The sequence below is a fragment of the Balaenoptera ricei genome, chromosome 1 (assembly GCF_028023285.1).
Source record: "Balaenoptera ricei isolate mBalRic1 chromosome 1, mBalRic1.hap2, whole genome shotgun sequence".
In the NCBI taxonomy this organism is placed as follows: Eukaryota; Metazoa; Chordata; class Mammalia; order Artiodactyla; family Balaenopteridae; genus Balaenoptera; species Balaenoptera ricei.
The window spans coordinates 45,932,980-45,945,640 of record NC_082639.1 but is presented as its reverse complement, the minus strand read 5'-3'; the positions used below and the strand labels follow the sequence as shown (position 1 = coordinate 45,945,640).

At 54.4% G+C, this 12,661-nt stretch overlaps 1 protein-coding gene across 2 annotated transcripts in view; it reads right to left on the bottom strand.

Moving 5' to 3' along the window:
• Positions 1-12,661, bottom strand: part of ACOT11 (acyl-CoA thioesterase 11) — a 51,776-nt gene that overhangs the window by 4,353 nt on the left and 34,762 nt on the right. For both annotated transcript variants that reach the window (XM_059923257.1, XM_059923264.1), the window contains exons 4-13: positions 11,438-11,498; positions 10,572-10,670; positions 9,969-10,104; positions 8,359-8,515; positions 7,010-7,129; positions 5,431-5,575; positions 3,909-3,968; positions 3,026-3,088; positions 2,609-2,692; positions 1,442-1,575 (exon numbers count right to left, since the gene is read on the bottom strand). In XM_059923257.1, the coding sequence (XP_059779240.1) occupies positions 1,442-1,575; positions 2,609-2,692; positions 3,026-3,088; positions 3,909-3,968; positions 5,431-5,575; positions 7,010-7,129; positions 8,359-8,515; positions 9,969-10,104; positions 10,572-10,670; positions 11,438-11,498 (1,059 nt within the window). The remainder of the gene's footprint in view (positions 1-1,441; positions 1,576-2,608; positions 2,693-3,025; positions 3,089-3,908; positions 3,969-5,430; positions 5,576-7,009; positions 7,130-8,358; positions 8,516-9,968; positions 10,105-10,571; positions 10,671-11,437; positions 11,499-12,661) is intronic.

The window sequence follows — 12,661 nt, the reverse complement described above, 5'->3', positions numbered from 1 at the left end:
GTGCTTGGGCTGTTGGGCGCCAGAGCTGGGCCCCTCAGGCCCGGGCACACTGCACGCATGTGCCCAGGTAGACACACGTAGGCTTACACCAACACGCACACACACAAAAGGACATCCACGCAGAGACACGCACAGCCATGTCCAGACCTGCCATCTTTTCCCTGCTCTCCCACCTACCCTGGAAGCTGCCTCAGGAACAAGGCAGCTGTGGGCAGGGTGGAGGAAAGCTGCTAGGGCCTCCCTTCCCCTCAGGACACGCCCCCCAATCCCATCAAGCATCAAGATCTGATTGGGCCTTCAAGGCCCACACCAGCCCGCTTCCTCCAAGAAGCCTTCCTACCACATGCCCAACCCCTTCTCCCCAACATCCACCACCAAATCACCTCTCAGGCTTCCAGGATGGCATGGCCAGCAGGCCTGGGGCCAACCTAGACCAGGGCTTTTTAAAGCAACGCAGCCCTTTTTTGCAAAGAAACCTTATGCAGAAAGCCTGTGTGTGAACAGCTACAAGCAGGCCTACTTTGGTGAACAGAGATGGGGGAAGGTAGGGGAAGGCCAATTTGTCAAACATCAACTCACCAAATGACCTGCTTATTGAATTTCCGGATACACAGATCCTCCTTATGGATACACTCAGGAATATAGGCTCCTCTTAATAAGCCATTGGAGAAATGATCAAATAACCCCCAAAGGAGGGTGTTGGCATAACAGAAAATGACTTCAAAGGGATTTGAAAAAATACCAGTTTCAACTTTAACATTCCCATATTAAACACTGAAATTCTGGCTATTTTCCTAAGCAAAAACTTACATGGAGAATCAATAAATTTGGGGAACAAATGCATTTATAGGAATAACATTTATATTCAGTAACTCACTACATTAAAAAATAACATTCATATACATTCATGTACATATCCATACGAAGAACTGGCGAACTTGGTAAATTCAGCAAATTGGCCGTTCTCTGAGTTACCCTGAGTCTGGGAGGGGTTCCCACCCGAGGGGTTCCCACCCACCCCCTCCACTTCCAACTACCACTCCAAGCAGTCCCTGAGCCCCCTCTGGGAAGGCAGAACTCCACAGAACATGCTTTGAAAATCACTCATCTATCCCTGGGTGCAAATCTACAACCCACACCTCAAGTACCCATTTTAAGAGGAGGGAAACTGAGGCCCAGAAAAGACATGATTTGTCCATGGTCACACAGTTAGTTAGGCCAGGAACAAGACTTAAACCCAGGCCCCCGACTCCAATTCCAGGCTCACTCTCTTCCCTGAGGGCTCAGACTACCCTTGACTCTGACGCTCACCTAACACATAACCAAGTGCCCCACCCCCATCCTGCCTGCTAAAGGCCGGCAGGGGCTGAGCACAGTGGGGGGAAGGCTCAGGAGGAGACACCTGAGGGCCCACCTCCCCGCCCCACCCCGCTGCCCTCACCGGTAGTGCTTGTCCCATTCGGGCCTCCGACGGAGGTCTGAGAGCAGCAGGAAGGCCTGGGCGGCGTCCACGTGCACCAGCATCTCCATGTGGAAGGAGAGGAACTTGTCCTCCTCTAGAGTGTACAGGCGGACCTGCATGGGCCAGAGGGCAGCCTCGTTCCCGCGCCTCCTCCTCAGCCTATGCTGGGGACCGGGGCTGGAAGCTCAGGGCTGCGACTGATTGCTGTGTAACTGTGAGCAAGCGACTCAACCTCTCTGAGCCTCGGTCGCATTCCCATGAAAATGGGAGATTCAGCCCTAGTGGATGGGAAGGTGTCTGAAGGAGCAGTGACTGCATGCATAAGCCCAGGATGGAATGGTACTCACTATGAAATGGAACAAACTCAAACAAGCACTCAACACGAGTGAAGGCCTTGTGCCAAGAGAAAGCAGTCAGATTGAAAGGTTATATACTGTATGACTCCCCGTATTGGACATTCTCAAAATAGACAAAACTAAAGGGACAGAAAACTGATCTGTGTTCTCCTGGGGTTGGGGGTGGGAAGAGGCTTGACCACAATGGGGAATGAGAGAAACTGGGGGGATTATGGAAATGTTCTGTATCTTGATTATGGTAGTGATTCTGTAACTTTATGTGTTTTCCAAACTAGTAGAATTGTACACTAAAAAGGGGAAATTTTACTACTTGTAAATTATACCCCAATTTTTTAAATGTGGAAAAAAAATTTTAAAAGAAGATAAAGAAGCAGGGGCCGACACAACAACAGAATGAATCCTCAGAGCCAGGTGCCCATCCAGCCCCCTAAAGTCACAGGCAAAAGTGGCAGAGCTCAAGTCCTCCCTCAGCCTGCACTTGCCCCAGGCCCCCATCCCAGCAGCGCCTCACTGTAGAAGGAGCAGAGAGAGGGAGGACGCAGTGGGGGAGGATGAAATGGGAGGCAAGAAGGTGGGTGGGCAGGAGAGGATACGGAGTGGGGGACCCCCACTCCAGGCCCTGGGGGGGCAGGTTTGCTTCTATAACTGGGCTGGTTTCATGACCTCATCCAGCTCCTTTTAGGGAATCTCCCTTTGACTGGAGTGCTTTGAGAGGATTTTTGTGGCTCGCGGTCAGCCGCCTCTGGTGGCTCCGAGGAGGAAGGACAGTTGGGAGGGTGGGGTCAGCTACCTGGCTGATCTCTGAGGACAGCACCCAGTTGTCCCTGGCCACGAGCATCTTCAGGGAGGAGACGTTGTTGTAGCTCAGGTACACCTGGACAGAGCACACAGAGAAGCCTCAACTTCCGCCTTCCTCGGGGGCTCCGTGCCGGGCTGCGCTGGGGCGGGGAGAGGAAACTGGACGTGAAGGAAGGAGCCCTTGGCTTTGGGAAAGGAGGTCGGGGCTTGGCAGACGCCTACTCCTCTTGGGGCCCCAGCTCCCTCCTGCCAAGCAAGGGGACACAGGAAAGCCCTTGGCTACCTGTGCCAGTCTTGCGGCAGCAGTATCCCATCCCCTCCGGGCCTACCTCCAAACCCGCTCACAAGAGGGGAGGATCAGGGATCCCGACAGGCCTGAGAACGGTCCGCTCAGAGCAGAAGGCCTTACCTGGTTGCTAGGGTCCCAGGGGACAGAGAGGGGCATCTCCGCCTGCTTACAGGACACGATGTACTTCCTGGGAGAGAGGGAAGACAACAACCTTGGTCCCTTGGGAGCCCACAGACTTCGCTGCTGGCTTACTGTGTGCCAGGCCCTGTGCTCAGCCCAGCGGCGTGGGAGAGACTCCTGTCTGGCCAGGGAGACTGGATGGGCACACAGAAAACAGCAGCTGAGGACATACACACTCAGAGGCGGGGACGGACTGGGGGAAAGGTGCAGGTCCCCAACACCCTTGCTGAGCGACTTCACTCTGGCTAAAGCGACTTCACCCTTATGCCTCAGTGTCCTCAGCTGTAAAATGGGATCAGTGGTCACACCTGCCTCCTCATAGGGTCATCACAGGGAGAACAGTGCTTGGCATATGGTAAACCCTCCATTTATGCACATATTAACATCGGTTGGTGAATCCTGGTGCGTTGACAGCCCTTTCAAGTTTGTAAAGTGCTTTCACAGCAGAGTCATTCACACCTGGATTTGCTTTTTAAGCAATTGCATCTCCTCTCAGAGTCTTTCTTTCTTCATCTGCCAAACGGGCATCAGAGTCAATGGGAGGAACACAGGAAGTAAAATTGGCCACACCTGGCCAGGTTCAAATTCTCATTCTGCCCATCATTCCTATCTGAGTGCCCGTGGCCACCTAATCCCTCTGTCCTCAGTGTCCTCGCCTGTACAAGGGGCCAGTAAGACCACTGTGTCATGAGGCCAAGACCAGAGGCTGCCTGGATGTAAAGGCCCAGCCCAGGGGCAGCACCGAAGAAGCACAAGTTCCCAGGGCCAGGGAGCAGACAGGGAAGCCCTAGAGCCGTGTCCACTCCCACTGCCCGGCCCCCACTTTCCTGTCCAGGCGGATCTTCTTCCTGGCACTGGCCTCTCGGTACCGCCGTTCGCCATCCTGGGGAGAGGAGCAGAGACAGACTGTGGTGCAGGAGGGACAAACAGCTTGCCCCCACCCCCATTACTGCCTGCCCCCTTCCCCAAAGGGCCCAAGGAGACCCTCCCTGCAGCCCTAAAGTGAAGTTCAGATCTCACTGGGGCAGCCTGCACAGGACAGTGCCCGGTCACTGAGCTCCAGCCCCAGCTTCCCCTGAGCCTCCCTGAGTGACTTTGGGTACACCACCTGCCCTCACTGTACCTGCTTCCTCCTCCGTAAAAGGAGATCCCCAAAGGGCACTTACAACGCTAAGAACCCACATTTATTGAGCACTTGCTATGGGCAGGCATGCTTCTGAAGTGTCTTCCATGCAAAGCTGCATCTAAGCATTACGACAACCCTCTGAGGTTGGCACTAGTACTGTCCCCAATTATTTTATTTCATTTCATTTCATTTTATTATTTTAATTGCCTGCACCGTGCGGCTTGCAGGATCTCACTTCCCCCACCAGGGACTGAACCCGGGCCACGGCAGTGAAAGCCCAGAATCCTAACCACTAGGCCACCAGGGAACTCCCAGTACTATCCCCATTTTACAGAGGAGGAAACTGAGGCACGGAAAGGCTAAGTGGCTCAGCCAAGGTCACAGGGCTAAGGAGTGGGGCCAGGAACAGAACCCACATGGCCTGACCCAGAGCCCACCCTCTGAACCACTACTTCTAATGTCTCCCCACTCGTGAACATTAAGTGGCAAAGGCCTGAAAGGGCCTCGTGGACTGTCCACTGTCCCACCGCCTGCCAGGCTCCCTGCTCCTCCGGCCACCACCCATCCTGACTGCCCAACGCCCAGCTCTGGAGCGGGGGTCTTCACAGCCCATGCTCAGTCTTGTGAGGTGGGCGGGCAGGGTGGGTGACCTTCCTGGAGAGAAGGGGCAACCTCTCCAAGGTCACGCCCTGGCTCCGCAGAAGCAAGCCCGAGCCCGGCCCAAAGGAGGCACAAGGGAACATTGTTTAGAGCCAGCCTTGAACCCAGGTCCCTGACTCTCATTCCTAGGCTTTTTGCTCCCCTGCCACCGTGGTCAGAGCAGTCGCCACTTACTCAGCCCGCAGCAAGGTCAGTATCTCCCCAACAGCCCTGCGAGGCAGGAACTGCAGATACACCCTCTTTACAGATGGGGAGTGAAAGCTCGCAGAGGGCACCCGCTAGAACGTGGCCAAGGTCGGGTTCCAACCCACCTCTGACCCCAAAGCCAGTGCTCTTACAGCTCTACAGGCTCATGAATGCCTCTTAACGCCCGGCACGCGGTCTGAGTTCTTCCAGGAAGCCCAGGGTGCCTTCCTTGCACAGGGAGCATCCCCGGGGGCAGGTTAGACCAGGGCACTCGGGGCTGGCTATGCCCCAGCAGAAGGACAGAGCTGGGTCCGCTCCCCAGTCCTATCACCCTGGGCAGAGAGGGAGGGGGGGCTGGCAGTGGGGCACTCACCCCAGGCTGGGGCCGAATCCAGGGCAGCATCTGAGGCTGGTTATCTGCATCCAGGACCACAAAGGTCATGAAGGCGCTGTTGATGTGCCGCCGCTGGGTCTCGGCCTCCTGGCGGTAGGCCTCCACACACACGCCCACCTCCATGCTGAGGGGGATGGAGGGCTGGTCTCAGCTGGACAGACCTTCCCGAGGCCACCCCCTCCCCAACGCACGCGCACACATGCACAGATGCACACACGTACTCCTGCAGTTCCTCCCACAGCCCAGATCAGAGTCCGATGGGCAGGAAACCCAGAACTGTTCCCTTTCAACAATGTTTACAGAGTGCCCACTGCACCCCTGGCCCCGTGCTTGTCACTGGGGTCACAGAAATGAAAAAACCGGTCCAGTCCAGGTCCTCATGGGCTAACAGATAGGGGATGGGGCAACAAACATCTATATAAAATACGTCACGTAAGCTGCAAAGGGTGATGGAAAGACATAAAAAAGGAGGTGGAGGGGCAGAGCCTAATTTGAGAACATGTTCATCATACACCTATTCACCAGCACTTTAATAGCCGTAGCCGTGCTCCTGACAGCTCCGTTGCTGCTGTTTCTGTATCTCTGACTGTCTTTATGAATTATAAAATAGCAGCCACCTCCATTCCCCCTCACTTAGGAAGGTCTATGATCCCAGAATGTGGACATTATGCAGATGGGGAAATCAAGACCTAGAACAGGGCACTAACTTGCCCAAGGTCACACAACAGTCAGGAAGAGAATTCTGCACTAGAAACCAGGCCTCACAGCTCCTAGTTCAGGGCTTTCCCCCTGCATGACAGTAGAATGTGTGCTAGTCAGACTGTGAATAGTAAAATAATAATAATAATTTTAAAAATAATAATAAGCAGCAGGAATGGCTGACCTTCACTGAACGTTTTCTCTGGCATTCTACTAGTAACCCCTCATTGAATCCTCACAACTATGAGGTAGTTGTGGTGAGCCCCATTTCACAAGTGAAAGAACTGAGACTCAGAGGGGTTAAGTAACTTGCCCAAAGTCACACAGCTGATAAGCCGTGAACCAAATTTGAACCCAGGCGGCCTGGCTCCAGATCCCTCACTTTTAACAACTACGCTATCATTGAAAATGACCAAATCTTTGAAATCACCAAAAAGCTTTCATGGGGGTATCAGAATTCATTCCAAAGGTAAGGGCTCTGGGAACTAACTGCTGTTTTAGGAAAAGGGTGGGAAAGGGTTTGATAAACAAGGGAACACTGGCAAGAGGTGGCCCTGTGACCTGAGCATCCACAGCGTGGCAGGACCAGAGACAGGAGCCGGGGAGAGAGACAGAGACACCCCAGGCACATGGCGTGACCTGTGACGGCGGCAGGCACAGGGCTCGGGAGGCCAGAGAAGGAACATCAGAGCTGAATCTTGGTGATGGTAAAGGGACCCAGCAGCCAGGCAGAGTTCAGATCTCATAGACCTCAACTACAGGGGAAACGGTTCCTGCAGTTTTGTGGTAAGGTCCCTTCTTAGGTCAGGAAGAGCCCTCAACCCCAAGAGGCCCCATCTCACCCATCCCAGCCCCACACCTGTGCTTGAAAGCGTTGTTCACGATGGCCTTCAGCACCAGGCGGTCCCCAACCTGGGATGGGCCCCGGAAGTGGAACATCTCAATGGCCTTCAGCGTAGGGTGGGCACGGCACAGCCGGCTGGAAGAGGTGGGGGGGTCAGGGGGACAGGACAAATGCCTCCAGTGCTTCAGCCACTGGCTTGGGCCAGCCTTCTCCTGCTGCCCCCATCCCCAGACCCAGCCCAGAACCACATGTACCACCCTCTGGCCCACCCACTCCCACCCAACCCAGTGACAGCTCTGCCCAGAGGAAGAAAACTAAAGTCCAATATCACAGCTTAGAATACTGAGGACTACGTGCGTAGCTGGAAAAAAGCTGAATTTGAGGTGACATAGGAAAGGGCAGGGCTCGCGGTAAACCTTTTCCTTCTAACTTTTACACCCTAGCACCTGCTGTTCCTACTATCTGGAAGCCCTCGCCTTACCCAATGCTACTTGTCATTCAAGGCCCAGATGAAGTACTCCTCCTCCAGAAAGCCTTCCCTGACTATCCACACTCTGACCCTCCTCTGAGATCTTATTACTCTCATAGCCTGGGCTGCCCAAAATAGCATTGCTTATGTACTGTGTCCACAGGTTAAACACAGAGGAGGGGCCATTGGAGCTGGTCTCTAAAGGGTGAGGAAGAATTTGCCTGGCTGAGGAGAACGTGGGTTGGGGAGGGCACTCATGGCAGAGCGAACAGCAAGTACAAAGTCATGGAGGTATGAGAGTGTCAGTTAGTGAATGTCAGTTATCATAACTATAAAAAAAAGCCCCGATACTTGGAGCAGAACAAGATCCGGACAGGCACAGAGGTTATAGGAAAAGGAAGTAATTATTTCCACCTCTAGGGAGAAGGGAACAGTCAAAGAGGCTTCATGGAGGAGATGGGCAGGATTTTAGCAGACAAAGAAGACTGGAGTTGGCATGGTGGGAAGTCAGCCAGGAGTGAAGGCAGGGGATGGGAGCACAGGGGATGGGAGCATGGAGGATGGGAAGGGGAAAGGCAAATGGCTATATTTGCAAGAAGTGTTAAGATCCAGGAAGCAAGCGAGCAGGGCCAGGGCAAGGGGAGGCCCTGGTGCCAGCCAGGGGGCTTGGTATTTCCCATGCCATGATGGGAACCACGGAAGGAATGGTGAGCTCACAGAAAATCATTCCTCTCTGGTTCTCTGGGTCTGAAGGCCCCAGGTTACCCTGAAAGAACAGCCAAGCTTCTGAAGCCTTGAATGCCAGTACCAAGCTGGGGTTTCTCCCGCAGAGGGAGCTGGCCGAGGGAAGGAGGAGGAGAAAGGAGGGGAGGCACAGGCAGGGCACTGCCCTCACCTGGCTGCAATGGTGGCCACGTTCTCCATCCAGGCCATGATCTGGCCCCCGAAAGTATTGCCTTGGTGATTGGCGTGTGGGGGCAGGACCAGCTCCACACTCTCCACTCGGGTCTTCTCGGCTGGCACCATGTGGCTACAGTCTCTGCTCTCCAGATCTGACCAGAGAGGCACAGAGGGAGGGAGGCGGGGAGGTGAGAAAATTCCCAAGGGCAGACCCTCCCCATGGGCAGCCCAGGACCCCCATGCCCACCAGTCCACCCCACACAGATTCTTTTATTTATTCAGCACCCAGGAGGTGCCGTGCATCTCCCATCTCCCGCGGGGAGAGAGCTCATCAGGGAAGGCCTGTGAAAGAGGTAGCCTTTCACCCGGCTTGCAGGCTGCTCAGAGATGCCACAGGCAGGGAGGAGGGGAGGTTGAAGGCCTGAGCCAAGTTCTGGAGACCAGACAGGCAGGACAGTCACAGGGAGCAACGAGGCCTTGGCTTAGCTGGAGCTGAGGGCAAGTAAAGGGACAGCACCAGATGAGGCTGAGTGGTCAGCCAAGGGCCCGGATGCCAGGCTCAGGCATTTGGACTGACGCCTGGGTAGAAGGGCTGTCAAGACAGGAGGGATCTACAGGGGCTGCAGTGGGATGGATGGTTCCAGCGGGCCTTGACAACTGTAGGAAGAGCTGGGCCTGCCCAGCCACGGCCTCCGGGCCCAGCATAAATAACAGCACACGGAATTCAGAGCACAGCTCACTGCCTTCACTGGTGTTTGCTACTTCTGCCTGCTCTCTCTCCACTCTGGGCAGCTGAACTACCCTTGGTTGGTCCTAAAATTGCCTCCTTTAGGTTTCAAGGATGACTCTGCATTCTAGTGTTCTGGACATCAGTGAACAAATCCAAGGTCACCCCTCTAGGCCTTTGCCCAGCCTGTGCCCTCTGTCAGAAAACCCTGCCTCACCTCTCCACCTGTCAAAATCCTCCCAGTCCAAAGTAGACCTTTGTGTGCTGGTATAGGACACTCTCCAAGATGTGCTTTTAAGGGGAAAGGAGCAAGATACAGAACAGTATGTACTGTATGTTTACTTTTGGGTAAAAAGAGAGGGCAAACTGGTAGGTAGTATGCTTAAATATGCAGAGAATACTTCTGGAAAGATGCCCCCAAATGACGAACAGTAGCTGCCTCTGGAGGGAGCCTTGGTTCTGGGGTAGAAGAGAGTCTTGCTTTTTACTCTATCTCTATGCCTACACCTATCTCTATCTACCTACCTACCTACCTAGCTACCTATCTATTTGTTTTTTGAAAAGTCCTAGGGTTTCAAGGCCAAGCTCAACACTACCTTCCCAAATACCTTGACTCCTAGAGACCCAAATGCATTTAGCAGATTAAAAGTGTTTTCTGTATGTCCCAGCTCCATCTTCATGGCTCCTGGGAGCTGGGTGAGAAGTCCAAACGCTCCCTTTTCCCCGAAGGAACCTTGAGGCAAGAGGGCCATCCAGGCCTGAGGCCACCCATGGGTGGACATCCCAAGGAGACTCCCTTCCTCCCTCTGCTCCGTAAGGGCCCAGGACAGAGGGGGCCATGCAGGACATGGGCTGCCCTCCCCACGCACGGCACTCACCATCCTGAATGACACAGTTGGCCAGGAGGTCCTTGATGGTGTCTGTGTAGACCAGCCGCATGCGCCGGCGCTCGGCTGCCACGCTGTGCTCTGTCTTCTCCTCCTCGGTCCGCAGCGTGATCTGCTTCAGCTTCACCTGTGGCAGGGGGTGAGGTGGGGGGTGCTCAGGACATGTTTCCTGAAATAGCATGAGAGCCTGTCCCCCAAACGGCCATCTCACGCCTGGGGCTGCTGGATGGTTACAAGTCTTGTCCCCTCTTTGTCTCCATCTTCCACCTCCCTGTTGACTGATGCATCACTTTCATCCTCCAGCGTCCCCGTCCCCATTCTTCGGCAAAGGCACTGTGGATGGGGGGTGTTGATGCAGGACATGGGAGGCAATGGAGAGAACTGGAGGATCCTGGGGCGCGAGGTGCACAGGGAGAGGTGGGGAAAAGCCGAGCGGGGAGGCGCCTGGGGTTCAACCACAGCACGGGGTGGGCCTTCTTCTGGGGACTCCCTGCTGTGCCTCCACCTCTACCTCTCCACCAACCCCCAGAATCACCACGTAGACAGGCACCCAGGTGGTCCGGCAGCATCGGGTTGTCAGGTGTAGCCACCTACCTTGGAGAGCTCCCGGTGGGCCACAAAGGTGGCCAAGGCCTTGCACACGCTCCACTGCTTGTCAGAGCACAGGTCCTCGGAGGCCACCTGGATGCCCACCTGGAGAGGAAGAGCAAGGTGGACGACTGAGGAGGGAGGAAACAGAGCTCACCAACCCGAGGCCCCGCGGGTGGAGACAGCAAGTTCCACCCCAGGCCTGGCCTCTGGTGCTTCTGTATCACCTACCAAGTCCAGGGGCCTAGAGACCTGGGGTAGGTTCTGATTCTGCCCCTGGCTCCCTGGGACACCTTGGGCAAGTCACTTCCTTTCTCTGGGCCTCAGTTTCCTCATCTGTAAAATGGGAATGATGAGGCCCTCTTCCAGAGCTCACAGAGCCCTGTGCATCCCCAAAGAGTCCTCCCATTAAACCTTCAACAACCCTGCCACAAGGGAATCATGTTCCCATTCTACAGATGTGCAGACAGAGGCTGTGGGAGGTAAGCTAATGGACGGAAGTCCAGTGCCCTCCTCCAGACCACTGCCTTCAGGGCCAGGCACAGTGGCTATCTTCCTTGCATTCCTGAGACCACCTGGCTGCTGAAAAGAGGGTCTGAGACTAGGTGTGAAGACCCAGGAGGCTGGAAGTCAAGGCTCACATTGGAATCTACATGGCTTGGTGACCTGGGGCAAATCTCTTCCCCTCCCTAGCCTCAGTTTTCCCTTCTGTGTTATGGATATTGGACATTGCCCTAGGATCCCCCCAACCCTGCCAGCTGTTTCAGAACTCTGCTGCCTCAATCAGGGCACTGTGAGTGTGAGTGTGAGTGTGCCCGAGCTGGCGGCTGAGAATGAAGAGGAGGTAGAAACCCACCCACCCACCTGCTCACCTCCATACTGGAGTTGAAGGCCCGGTTCACCTTGGCCTTGATATTCACCACTTGTCCAACACTGAGGAGAGAAAAGCAGGATGTAGGCCTTCCAAGAGGGGACAGAGGGAGAGAACAGGGGTCTCTGCTGATAGGAACTGGCAGGAGAACATCATGGCATACGGAGCGTATTCACATCTACTACGTCACTGAGTCCTCAAAGCAAGCTGGCAAGACAGTGTTAGCACCTCATTCTACAGGTGGGGAAGCTGGGGCAAGAGAAGTGGCATGATGTCATTCATCTCCCCGTTTCCCCCGCTCCCCCTTGTCCAATGAATGCTCAAGCTTCTCTTTGCTCTCAGCTCAACAGTCCTTCCTAAGGAAAGCTCTCCCTGCCCTCCCAGAGCCCCATAAGGTTCACCCTCCTAACACTTCTTCCAACAGATTGACCTCTGTCTCCCCCACAGTCCTTAAGCTCTGCTGGGGCAAGGATCATGTCTGTTTTGCTCACCACTGAATCTTCAAGTCCTTGCACATGGCACAAGGTAGACCATGAATAGTGGCCTACTGAATTAATGAATTCCACAATTATTGAATGCCTACTAAGCACAAGATACTATAAACATAGGGTAGGAAGGGAAATAAAAACATTTAAAGAATACCTACTGGGCTTCCCTGGTGGCGCAGTGGTTGAGAATCTGCCTGCCAATGCAGGGGACATGGGTTCGAGCCCTGGTCTGGGAAGATCCCACATGCCATGGAGCGACTAGGCCCGTGAGCCACAATTGCTGAGCCTGCGCGTCTGGAGCCTGTGCTCCGCAACAAGAGAGGCCGCGATAGTGAGAGGCCCGCACACCGCGATGAAGAGTGGCCCCCACTTGCCGCAAGTAGAGAAAGCCCTCGCACAGAAACGAAGACCCAACACAGCCATAAATTAATTAATTAATTAATTAATTAATTAAAAAAAAAAAAAAGAATACCTACTATGTGCCAGGCACTGTGTACGACCTCATTTGAACCTCAGAACAAGTTTGGCAGGTAGGTTTAGGGGGGACTGAGCATCAGAGAGGGTAAGCCATTTGCCTAAGGTCACCCAGCTAAAGATGGATAGAGCCAGGATTCTAGACTGATTCTACTGACCACCCTAGCCCTGCTCTTTACAGCTGCAACTGTCCCTCTAGAATGACTCCCAGGTCCAGATGAACATCAGAATCCCTGAGGGAGCCACTTTGCTGCCCTGTGCTG